This window comes from Puma concolor, chromosome A2, assembly GCF_028749965.1.
Source record: "Puma concolor isolate L17-30 chromosome A2, mPumCon1.1.hap2, whole genome shotgun sequence".
Classification (NCBI taxonomy): Eukaryota; Metazoa; Chordata; class Mammalia; order Carnivora; family Felidae; genus Puma; species Puma concolor.
The window spans coordinates 149,567,748-149,589,787 of NC_141668.1; the positions used below are offsets into that span (position 1 = coordinate 149,567,748).

General features: G+C 51.0%; 1 protein-coding gene across 18 annotated transcripts in view; it reads right to left on the reverse strand.

Annotated features, from left to right (window-relative positions):
* CACNA1D (calcium voltage-gated channel subunit alpha1 D) overlaps nucleotides 1–22,040 on the reverse strand; it is a 303,873-nt gene that overhangs the window by 27,192 nt on the left and 254,641 nt on the right. For 6 of the 18 annotated variants that reach the window (XM_086697894.1, XM_086697896.1, XM_086697895.1 and 3 more), the window contains 11 exons: nucleotides 19,726–19,809; nucleotides 19,179–19,262; nucleotides 11,920–11,964; nucleotides 11,389–11,517; nucleotides 9,087–9,152; nucleotides 7,287–7,378; nucleotides 5,997–6,156; nucleotides 4,808–4,935; nucleotides 4,573–4,669; nucleotides 2,097–2,199; nucleotides 662–763 (listed from right to left, as the gene is read on the reverse strand). In XM_086697894.1, coding sequence (XP_086554020.1) covers nucleotides 662–763; nucleotides 2,097–2,199; nucleotides 4,573–4,669; nucleotides 4,808–4,935; nucleotides 5,997–6,156; nucleotides 7,287–7,378; nucleotides 9,087–9,152; nucleotides 11,389–11,517; nucleotides 11,920–11,964; nucleotides 19,179–19,262; nucleotides 19,726–19,809 — 1,090 coding nt within the window. The remainder of the gene's footprint in view (nucleotides 1–661; nucleotides 764–2,096; nucleotides 2,200–4,572; nucleotides 4,670–4,807; nucleotides 4,936–5,996; nucleotides 6,157–7,286; nucleotides 7,379–9,086; nucleotides 9,153–11,388; nucleotides 11,518–11,919; nucleotides 11,965–19,178; nucleotides 19,263–19,725; nucleotides 19,810–22,040) is intronic. The other 12 variants (XM_086697909.1, XM_086697904.1, XM_086697907.1 and 9 more) reach the window with 5 other exon arrangements.

The following is a 22,040-nucleotide window of genomic DNA, read 5'->3' on the forward strand; positions in this document are numbered from 1 at the left end:
AATAGTCACAAAACAACCACCTCCACGTCTAAGTCCGGTGTACTTAAACAAAAAATGGAAAAACAGCATATATATTATATATATGTGTATCATATATATATATACATCTGAAAAAGTTTAGTCAGTTATTTTATGACAAATAACAAAAGGAAATAAGCATGCCTGTTAGTTCTGTCTCTAAACTCCAGTTGAAGGGACATTCTGGGTAATTACGATGGTAAATTCAGTCTGGAGAAGAACATTTCAAAAATATCATTTTCTGAAAGCTATCTATTTCTTCTGAAACCTTTTCAACAGTATGTTGAAAGATAAGTGGAAACTAGTTTTAAATATTTCATTTTGGTTGAGAAAATATAAGCTTTCCGTTTTGCAACTGTAATCTCATTCCCCAGCGGTAATCCCTCCACCAACGAGAAAACCCCTGCTCCAGCCAGCTGAGTCTTGGGTTTCCTTCCCACTGAAGCCTCTCCTTTTCTGGAATGGTCCTCCTGTTACCCCAAATCATGACACCAAAAGGCCAAAGAGCCTTCTTTAGCTGTGGGCCTGAATGCTCTAGCGGATACATAAAGCATTCTGCAAACACCCTGTGGGCTTGCTGGAGATACTTTCATTAAAACCAATGCGTTGGCCAAGAACTACTTAGGAAAGAGATTGCACTGACCACCAGCTGGAGGGACAACTTGGTCAAGCAGTTTCATGCTGGTTTTCTTCCAGATTTTCTTTATCACAGCTCGGAGCTCTTCATTAGCTTGTTCCAGGTTCCCTGAATCCAGAAAGCAAGAGGGGAAAACAAGCCTTGTGTCTCTTAGCCAGCTCTCCTGTCTGATCCCACCGAGGCTGCCTCCCTCCCAGCCTGGCCTGGGGCACAGCCCTCGGATGGGGCGGGGCTCTTCTCTCCCCAGGGCTCTCCAAGTGGGGGTCACAGGCAAATGGTGGGCAAGCCTTGCACCGGGCAGGCACTCCACAGTGGGAACAACCACGTTTTATTTCGGAATTCAAGGTCTATGCAGTCTGATCTGTCCTACCCTCCCACAGCCAAGACCCACCCCTTCCTTCCCACCGCCTCCAGCTACAATGTCTTCTCCTTCTCAGCTGCCTGTTCTAAACCCTGCCTCCATCCTTAAAGATCAGACTAAATTTCCCCCAAATGAGACTCTTGCAATCCCTACTGCATGTACTCGTCAGCACCACAGAATCCTGGTCTTTCATTATATGGGCTGATGCCTGTCTCCTCCACTAACCTGTCAGTACCTAAGACCACCCTGCCTTCCGCATCGCTCGGAGACACTGGCTGGGGCCAGCTATGGGTGTGCACCCTGCAAGGGGTACCTGGGAGCTTGGAGAGACTGGCTTTGTGGAGAGGTTCGCCTAGCACTCTGGGGCTGCCAGAAAACAGCCGTCTGCAGACTGTAGGCGTGCCTTGCTGGCCACTCTTCCTTCTGGTCCAGGGTGTCAACAACTGGGTCCTTCACAGCCTCCAGCCTCCCACCTTCTGGTCACTCCTCAACCTGCTTTCTGTCCCATCTCTGGAGTCATCACCGAGCCGACCCCAATGGCCATGCTCCAGGGCTGGGTGTGGCCATGAAGACCACTCTGGTTTGGTCTCAGCTAGGGAGAGGCTCCTTTGAACAGTCCCCAGGTGCCAGCTATGTGCCCGCCCCGCAGAGGGGCTCCCGCAGGCCTCCTCTCATCTCATCCTCAGGACTTCTGATGGAGGTGTATTTCTTTTCAATAGAGGAAGGAGCTACAGCTCAGCACGGTGGAGTCCCTCTCTGAAGATCACACAGTAGGAAGGGACAGCTGGAGTGAATGTATTTGTGACGGTCCTGTCTCTGCCCTAACCTCCCGTTTCTTCTGCTCTGTAGCAAGCAGTGGCAGAGGCAGGGGTCACCTCAAAACTCTCGGGGACAAAGTGAAGCATAAAGGCAGGCGGGAAGGGGTGGGGAAGGCAGGGACAGCCAGCTGGCTCAGCACTCACCACCCCTTCCCCAGGGGAAGGCCCAGACAGGACAAGGAAAGGCCTAGAGGGGAGAACCCAATGTGGGGTATGGCGTCCCTCCCTCATGTACCACCTGTCCTGTCCCGGAGATGCTCACCTTCCGTCTTGATTTTAAGAGCCGTCCGAACCAAAGCAAACAGAGTTGCATTAAACATGACTGTCCCATCGCTGTTGAGAGGCATGTTCATGGCAACTAGTCTCTGTAAACAGAAAGAAGTTTCTCAACAGAAGGCAAATGATGGAGGATGACCACGTCCCTTGACGGTGTTTATTCTCAGTTTATCCCTCACCTTCTTTCCAGTCGACACGCAGTTCAATTCAACAACTCGCTGGGGGAGTACCCACCATCTGTGGGGACCCTGGAGCTGACACAGATCAAAGCTTTATCATGAAACGCAAATGCTGGCACTAAATGGTGTGCTTTGCTTGTTTTTAAGCCCCACTGTTTAATCACCTCACTGTTCAAGTCTTCTTCTCTCCCCTTCTGCTAAGCGGCCATCCCTGCGTCCTGGGGTCAGGCCTCCCTTCAGGGCATGTCCTTAAGGCTGTCATGAGGGGTGAAATAATACACCAGGTACAACCAGTCAGGCACAGGGCTTGGGACTTGGGTCCTCACTGTTCCTAGCACAGGGAGTGTCCTTCAGGGAACCCTGCCCCGTGGGGCTGTCATGTAGTGCTTCCTGTGAGTCCGCGCGGTGGCTCTGTCTGGTCTTCCAGGGCAGGACCCCCACCTCCTGCTCCTCTTCCCGCTCCTGGTCCCTCGAACACCAGCCCTGAGAGCTGGGGAGGGGACTTGAGTGAGTGACACCCTCTCTGGGCCCCAGTTACCTCCCCTGCAAATGCAGGTGGCACGCCTAGCTGGGATTAAGGGAGATCATGGACGCTAAGATTTTGGGGGACGCCTGGCACGTGGTCAGAGCTGAGTTAAGTGCTACTTGTAACTGTTAATAGTTCCAAACTTCTTGTTTTTGGCTGGCAAGCCATCCTAAGAGATTTGTAACACTTTTTCTCTTCCCTATTAGCAGCCTGGAATCTTGTGTTCACGTGACTCATCCCACCTAAATTTCTAGCCCTGAGACCAACCACGTCTGTCTCCAAAACTAGCACTGGCAGCCAGGATGGCTAGCATGTACATTTGCTTTTCCCAGAAAGTTCCTGAATCGGCAAAATGGACCACTTTGTGCCTCAAGGATACTTAGATCCTTTATGTAAAAAGGTCTGGAAACGTAAACACAAAACGACAGCCATGAGCTGGAACCCATCTTGTTCTGAAAGCAGAAAAGAGGCTGGTACTGGAAAATTTAAGGAAAAAAAGTCAACTTCGGTGGCTTATTCTCTGTACCTACATCCGGAGTCCAGGCTACAGAGAAGCAAAGACAGTGGCAAAGATCCCAAGGACTTGCCAACGAGGGTTTCTGGACTTTCAGGGCAGGGAACAAAGAGTTTTTCTCCAAAGATTTTTTGAAAGCCTAAGATGCAGTGTAGACCCCACTCTGTTACAGTGGGTTCTGTCTAGAGCTGGCCCCGCAACCCTGGAGCAGTAAAACCCCCGATCCCAGAAGCACCTCAGACCTGCAGGGAGAGGGCCCAGCTGTCGTGTGGACAGGCTGGATTTCTAGGGGCAGAGTCGCAGTTTCCATCTCCTTCAGAAAGGAGAATTCTCTTCTGTTGCTACTGCTACACTGACTCAAAGCGGTTCCCTGTGAGCTCTAAGGAAGGAGAACAAATCTCAGTTGGGGCTCACAGACAGCTTGGTATGGTGTGAAAACTACAGGGACGGGGTAGGGATCTGGACCCATCCCCGAGAGGCCACTGCTGATGCACGGCCCATGGGGACAGGTGCTCTGGCAGCAGAGGGGCACGCCACCACGTTCATGGTCACTCAAGCGAGTAAATGTTCAGGGCACCAAGTCTTCTCCATTCTACTTCCCAAGGAGAGCTTCGGTCGGCCGTACCCCCCTCTACCCCACCTCCACTGCCCTCGCTCTGGCTCCTGTCACTTTACATGGAGACTCCAGCAGCTCTCAGGGAGGTCCCCTGCCTCGGTTCACTCTCCCGTCGCCAAGAGGCCACTTTCCACCGTGAAAGTCCACCCGTGCTTCTTTCACGGGACTCGGCGTGGCATGGGAGGCTCCCTGGAGCTGTGCTCGGCTTGTGCCTGCAGTCCTCTGCCATTTCCTCTTATGTTCTAGGCACACCAGTGACTCTCCGTTTGCCAACATGGTGACCGTTCCCCTGCCTCTGCATCTGAGCTCTCTGTGTTCCCTTTCTGCAATGCCCTTCCTGCTCCCACAAACTCCCACTTCTCTCCTTCTGGACCTGACACAAATGTCACCTTCCCCTCCACCCACCCGGTGACAAATTACTTAACTCCCTTCCTATTCTTCCTGTCGCTGACAGGGTGTCTTAAGAGTTACAAATGTGATAGCTCCTCAGGACAGGAACCACATATTATTTATCTCTGCAGCCCCAGCACGCCTGATGTAAGGCTGGCAGAATGTTACTTAACGTTTGTTGAATGAAGCAGGGAGTCCCTGCAGAGAGGCCATCAGACACGCAGACAGGACACTTACCTTACAGGCTACTCTGTGTGGGCATAATTTCCCAAACCCCAGGGGAGGCTGGATTCTGCGGAGCAGAGTGACCACATCAAGGTGCTTGATCCTTCCCCTGGAGACAAAGTACAGCAGGAGGTCCAGGGAAGCGTTGGCTGGCCTGAGCTCTCAGCCCATCCTGCCTTCCACAGAAATCATGGCCAACGTTCCAGAAACAGCCCACACAAATCACACGGAACCCTTTTCAACTTACTTTGCCTCAGGGTCATATTCTGACCATATTCTTTTGAATTCATCCAAATGGTGAGGCCCCAGAATAGACCAGTCCCGGGTCAGATAATCAAAGTTGTCCATGATGACAGCTACAAACAGGTTGATGATCTGAAAAAGCAAATCAGAGGCAAAGAAGCTGCAGCTGTCATAGTGGAATGGCTAGGGTTAGACCTTAGTAAGGGCCTCCTAATTATAAGGGTCATGAAACGTTTGGAACCCATTTTTCTACGAGAGGCAGTAAAAACTTTCTTTCTGGAAAATGTTTAAGAAAAAGGCAGGCTTCCAGCTTTCCAAAATGACTTTGGTATAGTCCCAGGGGGAGGCAGGGGGCTGTATTATCCTGCCTTTTTGAAGCACATTCATTGCCGGCCAAATAACTCGCACTGTTAGGTCACTGCTACCTGCGGTGGCTTTGAAACTTTTTATAAAGACACCAGCAGCCCTAAGAAGCTTGGTGAGTGTCCCAAGCCTGTAAGTGAGCCTCAAGCCCCTGTTTACAACCAAGGTGATGGTTATGCACCTGGCGAAGCAAAACCTCCAACTGCCAAATGAAGCCTAGAGTGCTCATCAACATACAATGCCCATAGCAGGGGTGCCTGGGTGGCTCTGTTGGTTAAACGGCCGACTTCGGGGGCGCCTGGGTGGCGCAGTCGGTTAAGCGTCCGACTTCAGCCAGGTCACGATCTCGCGGTCCGTGAGTTCGAGCCCCGCGTCGGGCTCTGGGCTGATGGCTCAGAGCCTGGAGCCTGTTTCCGATTCTGTGTCTCCCTCTCTCTCTGCCCCTCCCCCGTTCATGCTCTGTCTCTCTCTATCCCAAAAATAAATAAACGTTGAAAAAAAAAATTAAAAAAAAACAAAAACAAAAACGGCCGACTTCGGCTCAGGTCGTAATCTCCGGGGCCCATGGGTTCGTGTCCCATGTTGGGCTTTGAGCTGACAGCTCAGAGCCTGCAGCCTGCTTCAGATTCTGTGTCTCCCCTCACCGCCCCCCCCTTCTCTGTCCCTCCCCCACTCGTACTCTCACTCTTTCAAAAATAAATATAACATTAAAAAAAATTAAAAAAAAAAATACCCCACAGCAATTCGATGGGGACAATATTCGTGATCTGAATCCCAAATGCTATACAAGCACCTGTCAATTGAGAAAGGGAGCTCTCGTGATCACCCACCAGAAATGCGCAGAGCATGTAAAAACTGATGAAATAAACAATGGCGAAGTTGCTTCCACACGTGTACTCCTCCCCGGGGCTGTAATCCGACTCGGGGTCACAGAGCTTCCCCGGGAGGCAGGCCAGCATGATCTCCTGCCAGGCTTCCCCTGTGGCACACCTTGTTTAGATTAACAAGAGAAAGGGCTTTAGCAGAAGAAGAAGGGATTTGAAGCTTAGACCTTTCCGAAATTTTTAAGAATTTTTTTAAAAACAAAAGTTTTAAGTAGAGCAAAATCTAAGTAATTTGGGGGAGAGGGCACTTCAGATTAGTGAAAATTCTTAAATTGAAATTCCTACTTATTTTCAAATGCAACGTCTCTGAGTCCACAGAGGCCCTGCTACAGCTCCCTTTGGTTTAAAACAATCATTTGAGGGGTGCCTGGGTGGCTCAGTTGGTTAAGCATCTGATTTTGGCTCAGGTCATGACCTCATGGTTCCTGGGTTTGAGCCCCCTGTCAGGCTCTGTGCTGACAGCTCAGAGCCTGGAGCCTGCTTCAGATTCTGTGTCTGCCCCTCTCCCGCTCGTGCTCTGTCTCTTTCTCAAAAATAAACATTAAAAAGTAAAAAAAATCATTGGATACATGCACATCAATTCTTTTTGCATAAACAGATGTTTGTTTTTGTGTCTTCTCTTCTTTAAATGCTCATGTTCCAATCTTTAAATAATTATTAATTATGTTTTAATGACTTAACACCTGACTTGAGTAGACACCCATTCAATTTTGTTGGAAACAAAGAACTGGAAACCACCCAACTGGCAAATGGCTTGCTATTCAATCACTAGAATCATTAGAAAGTACGTGTATAACTTCTAGAAAGTTCTCTCACCTCAAAGCACCTTGTTCACAAAGTTCACTGGGGTTAAAAACAATCCTATAAAATCTGAAATTGTGTATGTTCCCCACTGGCCGTGTAAAGGTCTCTCTGCTCTTGCTAAATTTCATGGTTGTATTTAGACACGTGCTCCCACGTGTCAGCATATAACCTACCATTTCCTGGTGGCAGTAGAAGACCTACTAACTTACAAAGGGATAACTCTTAAGCCAGCCATGGTCTGAATGGCCACAGCCATTTTCACCATCCAGAAAAGTTCCTCTGTGACTGACATGCCAGCATCTCTGTTCAAGAATTCAAAACAAATACAAACAGCCACCATGATCAACCAGGAAAGGCCCCGCAAAACACATGTCCCATGTCACACCAGAGCCTGGAGCCTGGAGAGAGATGTGCCTTGTGGGATGAAGTCACCTGAAGAGCAGCAGCACTGCCTGGGGAAAGGTCTGGAAATTGTTGTTCCTGTTGATCTGGTTGTTATCTCTCATAGCAACCTTCCCAAACATCTAGGTGGAAAAATTTTTAGGGAAATAAAGATTTTGTCAAACAAACAAACAAACAAACAAACAAAAAACCCCCACAATTATCCCTCCCCCGCCAAAAACTACCCAAAAAGCAGATTCCACATGTGAATTTAGAACTAACACGAGTTTGATCAACACCCACTAGGGCTTTCTCATGGTGCTTGGGCACTTCATTCACTCAACAAACATGCCAGGCAGGGTGCTAACCACGGGTGGCGCGGTGCTGAAGTCAGGCACACCCTCACATCAGGGAGTAACTACCAGGAAATCAGACAGACAGCCCCCACCCCGAGGACAGCTGGGATGATCCAGATGGACAAGGAAGCACATAATGTATCTGAGGCCTCTGGAGCAGTGACATTTAGGCCCAGAACTGAAGGAAAAGTAGAGGCTGGTCAGGTGACGAGGAGGACTCAGTGTTCAGGCAGAGGAAGCATGGCCTGTGAAGGAGCAGAGGCAACACGGCCCCGGAGCTCCAGGAAATGAAAAGAACATGAGTGTACACAGACAAAAGATCGGGCTGCAGACAAGCGTGGGGCCGGTGAGCTGCGGAAAGGAGGGCGGCCTCTACTTGAAGGGCCAGGGGAAGTCAGCTGTGGAACTTGGAGGAGCAGGCCAGTTTAGAAGAGTGTGATGCCCGGCAAAGCCTCCTGAGTGAACCGGTGACGGAACGTGCAATATGCAGGGTGCAGTTTCCTGAGACCGCTCTCGTTCTGTGGGAGGACACCAGGTCATCGAAGACCCTTCAGGGCACACGGCATCCCATGCTGAGCTGCAGGTGCTCAACTGTGTCGACTCTATGTTCATAACTCCCAATAAGATCCCTAGCGAACTGCCAATGCTCCTATGCCTTCAGGTAAGTAAGCACAGCCACCTCTCTGCTCTGGAGTCCCCCACCTCTTTGACACTCACATCCCTCTTATCTGAAAGACAGCATCCAAGCCAGCAGAGGATGTGGCAGAGAAACCCCCCAGGGGGTCCAGCAGGCTGTGCTCCATCCCCCTCTCCTCCTGGAGGCTGCACCTACTCCACTGGGGCTCAGCAGGGAATGAAGCCCCAGTCCCTTTCCTCCACTCCAGGAGAAGCAGGGAACAATCCTGTGGCACCTCAGTCATGGTCACAGAAAGGCCTGGTTTCATGCTTCTTTTTTAAAGGGGGTGCTACCGATGCCAACTAATGGTTCCAGTTCAGCCCCAGCCCCAGCATCTGGGAGCCACCGGTCTCAAGTGAAAATCTCACTTGGTTGCGATAAAACCTAACTTTCCGGACTATAAACAGCCTTCTGTATCACTAATATCTCCTTAGTTACATCAGTACAGAAACTAGAACAACTACAGCTTTTTTTAAGTGCTGCATTTCCTGTTGCTAAACCAACTGTGGGTTTTCTCAATCAGTTGAGTCTCCCAGGACTCAGATTGGGGGGTGAGGAGTACCACTAAACCCAGCCTTCCTTGGCATATCCCTACCTCTGCTGGCTCCTGAGCCTGGCTCTCCCTGGCACAGGTGCTTTCCTATGGAGTGCTCTCCTACAGAGCCACGTCCTTCTCATCTCCATATGTCTTCAGTAGCCAAGGCGTTTGGCTGGAAAATCATAACCCTGTCTTTCCATTCTGCCTGGCCAAGGCAATCTTGCCACAGATCTGGGGCTACCCAGAGAAGGGGAAGCTGGGGGAAAGTGGCTGGTGCTTACCTGCATGCCAATAACCGCGTAGATGAAGAATAGCATGGCTATGAGGAGGGCGACATAGGGCAGTGCCTGGAAGAGAGGAAGCCTTTGGCTCAGTACCAGCTTCTTGTGTCCCCCTCCACCCCCCGTGACTGCTCAGGTGCAGAATGAAGACCCAACACAGGGTCACATGCTTCTCTTTTCCAGGTTGTGTTGAAAGGACGCCAACAGTGAACAAGGACTTTTTAAACCACAGCCCAGCACGATGATTTCAGTCCTGAGGGCACCATCCATCTGTACGCCTCGTGTTATGAAGCTACAGGCAGAAGTGCTTTCCACCATCATTAATAGTGTGCCCTGATCCGAAACAGTGTCAATGCAGACACATCACCCTCACAACAACGTTTACATCCGTCATTAGATTCCTTTGTGAAATTACCATAAGTGATCAAACCATTCCAGAACACTGGATGTTTGGATTGCTTCCACTTTCTTTTGTGGGCATGTTTGGGATGGGGGCGAGGGGCTACTGTAGATCACGTTGCAGAGGAACATCTTTATGCAAAATCTCCCGTGTCTGCTGAAGTATTTCTTTAAGGGGAGGTCTTAGGAATGACACTGCTGGGGCAGAGGAGAAGAACCCCTTTCCAGATGCTGCTATAGAAAGCAAGATAGCTTTCTTAAAATGAACACCTCCTGAAGGAACCAGAGTTGGGGGTTGGGTCAGGGAAGAAAAGGAGCTAGCCGGGTGGTGGCCAAACCTGGGTTCTCCTTAGGACTGAACATTAAATACACATATATGTGTCGGGTCCTTCAATCCATAATCTTCACCTGCTTTTCTACATCATGTTGTGTGACAGGAGATGTCTGTGCACGTGCACGCCTCCAGGCAGAGGCCGGGTTGTTGAACTCAATGCCAAGCGCACATGCTTAAAGCATCCGCTTTCCCTTTTACTCAAAAAAGGCCACCAGAAAGCCAGCGGCTATAAGCTCCCTGACCTGTGCCAGCTCTGGATCTGTGACTGCCAACTGCTGATCAGAGCCCCACAGAGTTAGTTCCAGGCTTTCCTCACCACACCTACACGCATTTTCTTCCTAGATGACGGAGTCTTTCAGAATTCCTTTGGCACCGTTTCTCAGTTTTTGTGAACTACCACCCTGTGAAATGAATTTATCTACAGCGACCAAATCTTTAAAAAGGAAAACTTTAATAATTCCTTGAAAAGCGAGGATGACACGATTACGTAAAACTATTCCATTTTTTACAGCAGTTCGTTCTCAGATTTTGGTACTTTATATTAATAACAAACATCTGGGATTTTGTCTCTTGCCGAGACCAAGGCTCCCGTGAGGCCCCACTTGCTCTCTCTCAGAGCTTCGTGCCTGGTTCTTCCTACAACCTCATTTCCCCTGCCAGGATTTGGAATTTTCCTTCTTTGAGTTTTTAGATCTACCCCCTTCCCCAGATGCCATCCCTTCCCTTTATGTGTTAAAATCCCACCCACTGCAGAAAAATGCTATGTGGGATGTTAACCGGTGTTACTTCTCAATGTGAATGTTTATTACTTTCAAATTAAAGATAGTCAAACAAAGAAAGATTCATGATTTGCACATAGCTACAAATCCCCTACATAGGTGAATCTTTTTGATGAGAATCTGTACCCTGTCCTCAGTTAATTCCATCTAGAAGACTAGAACGTCTGGGATGGAGTACTAGACAGTACCGGAGAAGCCGGGTCCTGGTTGAGGAATAGACTAGAACCAGCCTGCACCAGCCTGGAGAGTCACAGATGACAAGGGAGGCTTGGCTTATGCCCAAATGTCCTCAACGCTCTGATCCTTCCAGGCACTGGGTAACACATTGCTCCGTGATGGTGTGCCGGCCCGGGTGAGGGGGTCTCTGGTTCGTGTGTAGACCGGCCAACAGATAGGACCATGGCAGCCCAAGAAGCTGTCCTGGCAGGAGGCTGTTAGGTTTGCAGGGGTCACCTGGGACCTGCCCTCTCTCAGATGTCACCATTCACCACTGGGTATCCCAGGGAGGACTGAGGGGCTTCGAGGCTCCCCGTCTCTACTAGTCTTAGAAAGGTTACACCTGTCCTCAGCTGTGGGTCCTTACTGCCTTTGGTTTCCTCTTAGCGAGTGATCCTGTTTGATTCACTGAGTCCGGCTGGGTCAGGTGCCTTCCGCATTCCACTCCCTCTATCGACTCAGGGGATCCCAGTGGCCATGCCGAAGGGAGTCCCGGTCCTCCATGACAGAGGATGCTCACTGGTTCACATGTGGTCTTCAGGAGCAACAGATAAGCCCCTTGTGGGGCTCTTACCTGAAAGGACTTTATAAAAGTCCACAGCAGTGTCCGGATGCCTTCCCCCCTGCTGAGAAGCTTCACCAACCGCATCACTCGGAAAAGACGGAAAAAGGTGATGGAGATTCTATTGCTCTCTTCAGAGTTCTGAAGGGTTATCATGGAGAGGTCAAACCCAATGCAAAGTAGAACATGCAACACTTTCAGAAAAACAGCAACAGAGGCAAACAAAGGTGACAGAGGTAAGAGTTGAAGATGTGTTTCTAGGGCCTTTTCACCTTAAAAAGCATGATATGAAAGGAAGAGTTACATGCTAACAACACAGGGCTTGGAAAACCGCGTCCACACAGCACATGCATGCCCACGTGGTCTAGTGTGTTAAGAGGAGAACGCCGGGCTGGCCAAGAGTACTGGACACTGATGATGAATGCAAACCACTGCAGACACTGTTCTGGAAGGACAATCATGGAGAATACAGAAACACTAGTGGAAAACTCAGCATGGTCAAGGAAAAGGCCCAGCCCCGGGGGGACTCATCACTGATCTTACCCCGGGTGTAGCGGTGGGGACAGGGACATTGTCACTTTCAGTTGGCTTTAAGAAATCAAAGATTGAAAATGTATTAATGAATGGAAAGGAAGCAGTGGTTCAGAAGGATGGGCCCCTCCCCCCTTTATAACAATGTGTGGTTAATGTCCCAGGACAATGCAGCTGCTCCCTCCCTGAGAAGATGCCAGGGGCTCTGCCTGGACCTGGACTTGAGGGTGGGCAGCCTCGGACACAGGCTCAGACACGCTACTTTCTAATTCACATCCTGGGACACAATGCGCCAAGGTGGGCGGGCATCCAGTGAAAGAGAACACTACAGGACCTCAGTTGCTCCCAAAGACAGAAATGCGCGGTGGGACCCTGCATCTCACGGGCAGACTAGTTCTCTTGGCTGAGGCTGGGTTGTGGGTCCAGGGAACGAACTGCTCTTCAGGCCACCCCTAGCCCCGAGGAACAGAATGAGGCTACTGAACGGGGCAGGGAGACTGGCACCTGCCTGTGGCCCACACACCTCCTGGGCCACGTGCCTGGGCAAGGTGTCCTACAGCCCTTGTGGTGTAGGTGAGCAAACCAAGTCAGTGTGGGTGGGAGAGGGGCTTTAATGCCCAGCCTACAGCCCAGACTGCTGGCAGAGAGGACGGCGCTCAGCACCGTGTGACTCCTGGGAAGCAGCAGCATGGGACCAGCCCGCCCTGAGCTTCCATACTTCCACCTCATCTGAGGTCTGGCTGGGTGCCTCTCACTCGGGCCCCAGGGGGCTGAACCACAGGGCTCGCCACCCAGTGGACACCTGCCTCTTCTTCAGGTTGGGGGCCCCCTGAGGGTGGGACCTTGCTTCACTCCACTTGGTGCCCTGCATGAGGCACTTACTCATTAGATGTTCAGTAAGTGTTTAGGAGAGTGGAAAGAGGTCATAAGCAAGCTCTTCCGGACGTTGGGAGGCACCATGAAATTAAACAGAAGACTGAGCAAGAGATAGGAACAGCCTCTCTGTTCCCTTTAGGAGGGCCAGCTCCACGGAAGCAGCCGGTCTACCTGGTAACTGGCAAAGGAATGAGCCTCTTCTGGTTGGGGGCCCGGGCTGCTGAGTATTTACCAGGGTTTCTAGGGAGCCTTCTGCATGGTGTGTCTGCACAGCTAAGGTACATATGCACACACATAGATGTGCACACAAATCTGAGGGAGGGGTTCTCCTCCCTGGGGATACAGGGAAAGAAAGGGCTCCGTTCTGGAATCTCACTCTTATTAACAGCTGCCTCCTGAGACCAAATACAAAAATCACAGAAAACAAGAGTTGGGCATGTCACATCACTACTGAAATTCAGCAGTGTGACAAGCCCAGGACTGACAGGTTATGAAAGGGTGGAAAGGGGGTTCCTGGTTCACCCGGGATGCTCAGAATGCAAACTCTCCAATGGCACAGGCCAAGCCCCTGTCACTGTTTCTATTTTCCTCTTTTCTCTCACCTCAAGACAAAGAACATCCCCTTAAAGGGACAGATGATGGTTTTTAACTTCTGACTTTAACAAATGAAGGAATTAGTTTTCCAAACCTCTGTCTCCCAACCCCATCTCCCTCAGGGTTGTCAGCACGAGGCTTGGGTCGCACCCATGCAGCCAGAGTGCAAGGGCATGAGTATAAGGGTGTGTGTGAGCATGCACACCCCTGCCTGCCTGTGCTCAAGGGGGCCAGAGGGTGCACAAGAGAGAGCACTCTACAGTTATACTTTGGAGATGTCCGACCTGCAAGAATAAGAGGTCTGTTGGTCGGGGAAGACACTCTCTGGCTACGACCTGGCCACAGCCCCTTCTGCCTGTCCTCCACATCCCGTTCCAAGTCGGATGGACCTCTCACCACCCCCTCCCCCTCACAATGTGGGAAGTCAGCAGCCAAACTGACTTTTGAGGGGGACATCTCTTTTCCAACTGGTATCTTTGAAGTATGGCAAATCTTAGACTAGGAACTTGAAACCCTGGATATCCTTTTAAAAAAAGGAAAACAAAGAGGAGGACAAGACAGCATTTGTGGAGGGACAGGTCAGCACAACATGCAGCAAGGGCAGAGACAACAAACAGCACAGCAATCCACGTGCACCCCCAGCGCAGCCTGCGACACCTTCTCCTGCGCTCAGCGCCACGCCGGCCAGGGGGCACAGGTGCAGGGGAGGACGCTGCTGGCCGCACCGGGGGACGGCGCAAGTTGCCAAAATATCTTACGGATTGGAAGGACCCTAAAGATGGCTTTGCCCAAACTACAAATGCCAGCCAGATGCAAAGGGCGGGCCAGCTCTCACCCTGGGCTGCACATTCCAACTGCCTGGGGGTCTTTGACAGAATCTACTGCCTGGGTTCCACTCCAAAGATTCTTCTCTAATTGGGCTGGCGTGTGCCGGGGCTTTAGGAGTTTTAAAAGCTCCCAGGTGGGCGCCTGGGTGGCTCAGTCGGTTGGGCATCCGACTTCAGCTCAGGTCATGATCTCATACTCTGTGAGTTCGAGCCCCACGTCAGGCTTTGTGCTGACAGCTCAGGGCCTGGAGTCTGCTTTGGATTCTGTGTCTCCCTCTCTCTCTGCCCCTCCCCTGCTCATGCTCTCTCTCTGTCTCAAAAATAAATAAATACACTAAAAAAATAAAGAAAGAAAAGCTGCCAGGTGATTCTAAGGCCCTGCTAGAGGGGAATGGCAGTCCTAGGCCGGGGTAAAGCTGGGCACTCTTCAGATGGTCACTCACACCAGCAAATTCCTTTAAGGTGTGGATTGGCCATAACGAGTGGGGCCCCTAGAAAAGCCCACTTAGGCCATTACAGCTGAGCAGTGGGTTCTACTGGAGTTGATGAGGGTTCAGTACTCTAACAATGTAAACAGGTTAGAATGCATCCCCATCTTTCCCCTGGGGGTGGGGGGGGGGGGCTCGGAAACAGCAGGCTGTGAAGCGTGCGGTGGGAACGTGGGTGAGCTGACTCTCTATGCGATTCCAGAATCAATGACAGGATGCTCTCAGAGGCTGAAACCGGAAAAGAGCTCACTCCCTGGGGAGTTTTCCAAAACCAATCGCCGGGGCTGCATGGCCGGTCCTCACAGAGGGGACTGCGGTGCCACCCCTGGCCTTGGGCTAGTGGGCCTGGGCAGCTCCTTCTAACCATGAGGTGCCAGTGTCTTCATCTGGGAGCCCCACAGAGAGACTGCCCTCAGCCCCAGGTGGCCAAACCATATGCAGGGGCCCAGAAATCTCTGTAGATCCCTGGGAGCTCTCCTGACATTCCCTCCAGCCTCTTCACACAGGAAGACCAGTGAAAGGCTCTTGAGATGCAGGGCCAGGGCCAGCCCCCAGCAACTATAGGAACCAAACAAGCCCTGAGTTTCCCAAGTGCAACCAAAGATCAGTCTGCACTTGCTGTATTAATTCCCATCTTTTCCTGGTAAGGCTGAGATGACGTGGTTTTCCAATTCAGACAGGAAGCAAACCGGCATCCCAGAACCAGTTAACTCAAGGCATCCCACTCTTTGCAGGGGATGGGATGGGGAACTTCCCTCTGGCTACTTCTGACTGGGCACATAACACTGCTGGGAGAGGCAGCTTCTGTATATGGGAATGCTGAGTCTGTGAAGTCAGTGACCTGGTCCCTGGAAAAGGGCTGGCTTCTGGAATGGAGAGCTGAACGACCAGAAGCTGAGCACAGCTGTTGGTCACCTGGTCCAAACTGGGTACCTGACAGGTCAGGGACAACTGTTGGGTCCCTGGGAGTACGCTCCCTACTGACTTTTCACATGCTCTTCAGTAAGTGAGAACAAGGCAGTCACGGTTTCTGCACAAATATTTTGCCTCTCCAGCAATAACAACAGTGGGAAAAGACTCCGTGCTGGCAACAGCCACCGCCCGGGTTAAGGAGAATGGGGTGCTCTGTCATTTCCCCATTCAAGGCACCAACAGGCATCTGAGGGGGAGCAAAAGCGAGCCTACCAGTCGCCATCTGACATTTTAGCAGCTTGGTGATGTTACGACCAGATGTGATAAAGACAAGTCTTCGAGAGCCATCAGACCATTGTCAGAGCAGGGTAGGGTATGTGGGGCGGGGGCAGCAGGAGAGGGCTGGGTAAGCATCAAGCAGGACAACAGAAAGGGCCATCCAAAATGTTTCTGCAAACAGTGTAAGCACAAGCTAGGTTTCTCATTTGCGGGCCAGATCAATCATTCTCGAGGACTACGTTGGCAAGTCACAGAGCCAAGCGTGACTGACCAAGACGGCCCTGGCCCAGACCCCAGCTGGAGACTGGACACAGGGGAAAGGAAACAATTTAGATGGCCCTGAGCCATACATAGCACACCCTGTGAAACTCAGTGAAAACCACAGGTGGGGGAAGCCAAAAACAAGTATACAGTCTTTAGAGTGCTTTTGCTTTAACGACATCACCGTATATATGTTTATATATACTTGCCGCTACAATTTTCTAAAAATAAAACCAACATGAAAATCAATTAGGTAACAGAAAAGGAAGATCGACAGAGATTGGGGGAGAGAGCACAGCAGGTTAAATATCGCAAAAAATGATGACTTATTGCAGCTAAAATCAGCCAACATGGACCAAGGGCGTTCAAGCTGATCTGGCCCAGGGTCTTGTGGGGTGAGGCCAGCAAGGGGTATGATGTGAGTTGCTCTACCAGGGAACTAGGCATGCGCAGGAGAGGGCGATGTAGGAATTCCCAGCTCCACCCAGTTATACCATCAGGGGTTGAGGACATCTGGTCTCTTCTATCTTTGTGCCCATGACCCGCGAATTCTACGTGCCCAGGACATGTGCGGGGAGAGACTGAGTGAATGAGAAGGTGGCCTTGAGCAATCGCTGTGCAATGCAGCCCAGCACAGAGCTGCCAATCTCCCCTAGGGGTTCTACTTCTACCAGAGTGGACAACCGGCTTGGCCACCAGCTGAGGGAGGTTTTGTCTCAGGCTAGATCTGACCGCAGGGAAAGTCACCGACTAGAAAACAGTAGGAGACTGTTCACCAGTGTGATTTTGAAAGTCCAACTGAGTGCCAGAAATGGGCCCAGTGAAAGGTTGCTTTGTGCAGACACCTCAAAGTCAAGTGCTAACTAGGAAATCCAGTGTGGGTTCTTGTACCCCTGCAGCTTTCCTGACTGTCCGATACAACACGAGGGAGGACACGTGTGAGACACCGATGAGCAAGGCTGGGCTAGAGGGGATGGGCGTGGTGCACGCCTGCCCCCAGCATACGGAAGGGCAGCCAGGAAGCTGGGCACGTGCTGTCGACCGAGGCCACCAGCGCCACACCCTGCCAGCCAGCGGGTGGTTGAGGCACTGGAGAGCTGGCTTGTTGGCTCGGCCAACAAACCTTGGCCACATCCTGGTACCCAGAAACTAAGTAGTTATGCCCACTGCCTGCACATCACTTTGAGCACAGAGCACTCCAGGGAGACCTGCTGAAACTGTAGCTTATTCAATTTTCATCCCCATTATAGGCCATCTCTGACTTACGTAAGGGTCTGTTCCAGAACTTCCACGTAAGCATACTTTGATGAAGGCTCTAAGCGGTTTACATCAGGAGACAGTTAAGCAGGCATATGTCTGGTCATAAATTCAGGAGAGAGCCCCTGGCAGCCCAGTTAGGGTCCTGCTGTTCTGCCATTAGCATTAGATTATTTTATAACCGAGCATAACTTACACGTTATGAATGACAACTTTATAGCTGAGTTATGGAATATTTCACATAAAGTGGAATTTACATAAGTCTGGGCTTATGGAGGTTAGGGAGGGTGTATCTTCCTAAGTCTAGTAAAATACCACTTTGCTGCCTTGTCGTGGCATGGATTTGGGTGTCATGAGGCTTAAATCACACCCTCGTGGACCTGTCTTATAGTCCATTTTACCTATCTGTCCACGGAAAATCTACACTTGGAATAATAGCTTTGTATCTCCCTAATATGTTAGGTTTTATAGCAGATATTTTCACAAAATTTCACCCCAACATACCTATGAAGTTGGAAGGGCACATAGCACTCACCCCAGTCGATCCATGGGGGGAACTGAGGCCCCGGGTCCAACAAGTCAGTTTTGAACCAGGACCAGGACTGACTGTCAGGCCTGAGGAGTGCCAGGCCAGCAGCTGTCCCACTGTTCTGTGCTCCAGGATTAGCTTGGCCCCGAAGCAGTGGCATTAAAAAGGACTGCACCGTCCCTGTTTGATACAGGCTGTCTGGACACCAGGATGGGCTGTACAACCCTGCAAATGTCAGCCAGGCAGAGCAAGGAGGCCTCTTCCCGGCCAGGGGTTGGGGAGGAGGGCTGGGCTGGCCACACGGAGCAGAAAGCCAACACCACACAGCAGTCCTACCCCATGCTCCACTCATCCCCACAACGGGCTCTACACAACAGGGGTACACATGTCAGACACCCACTCAGACTCGCTGACGAACTGGGGACAGACCAGGCGAGCAGGGCCGTTTCTGCTTCACATCTTTCTGGTTTAGGCACGGGCTAGATGCAAGAGGAGCTGGCAGGAGGCAGTGCTCCCCGTGAAGGAGGGTTCTTAGGATGCTTCCTGAAGGGTGGGGGTCACTCCACCTACCACACTGCTACTGCACTTGTTTCCTTACTAAAGGGTTTGATCAAGTGCAACAATGGAGAATGGACACCCTCTCCCAATACACACGAGGCCCCCCTTCCCTTGGTCCAGGGCAGCCTTCGACCTACATCATCGTTTGGGGAGCTAGGACAGCGGGTATTCCCCAGTGCCACCAGCCAGACTCAGCAGGTACACAAGGTACAGGTGAGGACACAGCAGCAGCTGCCACGGGTTCATGGTGTGGCTGTGAAGTTTCCCTCCTGTGCCTTCACAGAACTGCTGTGGGTACAAGGGCACACGTTATGAACTCCGTTTTGCAGCTAGAAAAACTGAGGCTCAAAGCAGTCAGGTGACCAGCCAAGGTCACACAGCTAGTGAGTGATAATGTCCACATACTCACATACATTAACTCCAAGCCCTTAAGAACTTAACAAGAACTTTTTTTAAAAAAAAATAATGCTTTAGTTCCAAAATGGCAATTCTACATTTACTTCTCCACTCTCTTTTGGGGGAGAGGGGTGGGGTGAGGGAAGGGGGCGACTACAAAATGTTCGTCTTTTAAAACAAGCATACGTCTGAATTTCTAAAGTGCAGGAAGGCCCATGGATAGTGTTTCTAGGCACCCGAGTGTTAGACTTAACAAAAACAATCACGTTACAGGACACAAAATTTGCTACTTACATTCACTTCAGTTATAGCAATATCAACGACGCTACCAACAACAATTAAGGCATCAAAAGTGTTCCATGCATCAGTGAAATAGTGCTGTTAGGGCAAGCATTCAGAAGCCACAGAGAGGAAGCACAACAGGAAAAAAGAAGAAAAGGACAGTGTTATAAAAGGGGAACATTCTAGCATTATGCCACCCGGCTACTTGAAAAATCACCCTAAAACAAACACACGTTACAGGTACATCACTTTGGGTGTTGCTGCTGACACAGCGAATAAAAACAATTAGAGACGCCCATCTCGCCCTGCCTACCAGTGACTTGGGAAATGCTGCAGGAGTCAGCCCTCCAAAAGGTGATCTGTGTCTGGAAAGGCCTGGGATAAAGCTCTACCCTCACAAGCCTCTTGTCCACGGCTCTCATTAGAAATGCCTGGTTTTAGATCAAGTGAAGTTGGGACCTGTGACTTGTCCAGGTGATGCCAGTGCGGGACAGGGAGCGGAATGTGCACAGACAGAGAGAGAACACGAGGCGGGCGGCCACAGCGGGCGCATACTCACGTCGGCTTCGCTGAGGGCCACGTCTATAATGCTGCCGATTACGATGAGGGAGTCAAACGTGTTCCAGGCGTCACTAAAATACCCCTGGACAGAGCAGGCAGGGGGCAGACGTTTATGAGCACGTAGGAACGAAACGCCACACGGATCATACGGGGATATATCCGAGGCCCCGCAGCACCCATGGCAACCAGGTAGGGTGGGAGAGCCAGAGGGAGGCAACAATACCATCCACTGGTAGAAAGGGACACAGGATAGGGGGCACCTGCATGTGTGAGAGAGGGCACACACACACACTCAAACACGTGCACACAGTCACGGCGCAGACCCATGGCCCTGAGCAGCACCAGGCCAAGCAGAGCATCTGCAGGGCAGGGGCAGAGGGGCAGCACCAGGAAATCCTGCCCTTGTGCCTGGGATCATGACTTCACACTTTCTAGGACTTCAGCCCTTACACAGGGGAGTCAGCAGGCCCTCTCCCTGCTCCTTCCATGGGGTCCCCAGCCACACCACGTCCTTCTCTTTCCCAGTGAAAGAGCACTGTGACCAGGCATTTCACACGTTCTCCATTCTGTGCCCTTCAAGCAGCAACCGTTTCTGTTCCTCATGCATGCAAGAGTTACAGAAGGTGTGCTCTGTCCTCCGAGGGCTCTTGGGCACACGAGGACAGAGGCACAGCAATGCACATAGTCCAGGGCACAGAGCTGTGCCAGGGGAACTCACTCTGGGCTGGGGGGCAGGAGACCGTCTAGGGAGCCCACTGGAGGTCTCACAAAGGAAAGGGACCATCAAGGGTTATGATGTGCTAAGTGTCCCATTGAATTTGAGAGAATCCATCTTGGTCCCCAGCTCTCCTCCTTTCCCTCTCCACCCTCCAGGCCAGGAGGACTCCTTGCCAGCCCTCAGAACCACCAACAGGTTCTTCCCCTGCTCCTGATGGCTCTACAATCCCAGCCCTAACTCTGTCTACCCAAACCCACTTCCTCCTTCAAGGTCGGACCAAATGCCAGCCCCTCGAGGGGACCTTTTCAGATCCTCCTGACGTCCACTTCTGCCTCTCTCTCTCACGTCCTCATCACTGAATTTTGGGTCTTTTCAGGTTTACCCCACTGAAAACCCTCTGTGCTGACTCTTCCATCCCCTCCTCTATTGACCCCACTATCTACCTTGGAACTTTGAGCCTGCTGCTCAACATACTGCAGGGTCTTTCTTCCACTGACCTAGCATCCTATCATCCTTCGGATCTCCATATCCTACAGTGATCATGATGGCACAATGTCCCTAGGACTGTGACTTATCAATCCATCTATCTATCTCCCTATCTACGGCATACATTTTACATATTCCCTCTTGTGGGCTCACACATTTTATGCCTGCTGCCTCCTGACATTCTGTCTGCAAATCAACGATGTCTTTTCAAGAAATCAGAACATGTTTTGGAAATAAAAAATTTCAGGTCTGAATTACATAAAAAGCGGTCAAGCATGCTTACAACTGGGTACACTTAGTGCAGATGAAGAAAACCAGAACAGAAGGTACTTTGAAGTGTCAGGTTCCATGAACTCATGATCAATACAGGCCCCAAGGAAGCCACTGCAGAGCCCAGCCTTTGGTGACACGATAGAAAATGTGGACATGTTGGCCATCCTGATAACTGGAGTAGGGATGCTTATTCTGGTTACCGTTGATCACTCTAAGTGCATTTACGGGGAAGCTATGATACTGACTGATGGTTTGGGCTTTTAAAAGTTTCATCTTGAATAATGTAAGATTTTCCCACCCAACTGCCATGACTTCTCACCCACTGCTCCCCTCTCTCCTCCCGTCCTCTGTCACATGTTACCTCGTTGGCTGCCATCTCCCAGACCCCCTTCTCTGGCCTCTGACAGGTAAACAAAGGGATTCTGCCTGCACCAATTCTGACGACCTGTGTGCACAGGTCTAAATGGGACAAGTCTTCACGAACGCCACATTTAGCGCCTTCTGGCTTTTCTTCCCAATGATCCATGATTCTTGGCTGCCAGATGGGGCCAAGGCCAGCCCCTGTGAGGACCAGACTAGGCCCGCTGAGCACGCCAGTCCTGCTGGCTGGCCAGGAGACAGCGCTCACACCTGGACCCAAATGAGCACACGGCTTCCTTCAGTGGGGAGGCCTCCTAACACACAAGGCAGCTGGGTCGGGGTGCTGAGTTGCTGCTGTGCGGGTGCCCTGATCGTCCAAGTGTCGGGTTCCCTTATTCACGGGCAACAGGCATCTGACTGGCAGCCTTGCCACAGATTCTACTCTGAGGGCCAGAGCCCGTCCTTCCCTTCCTGGA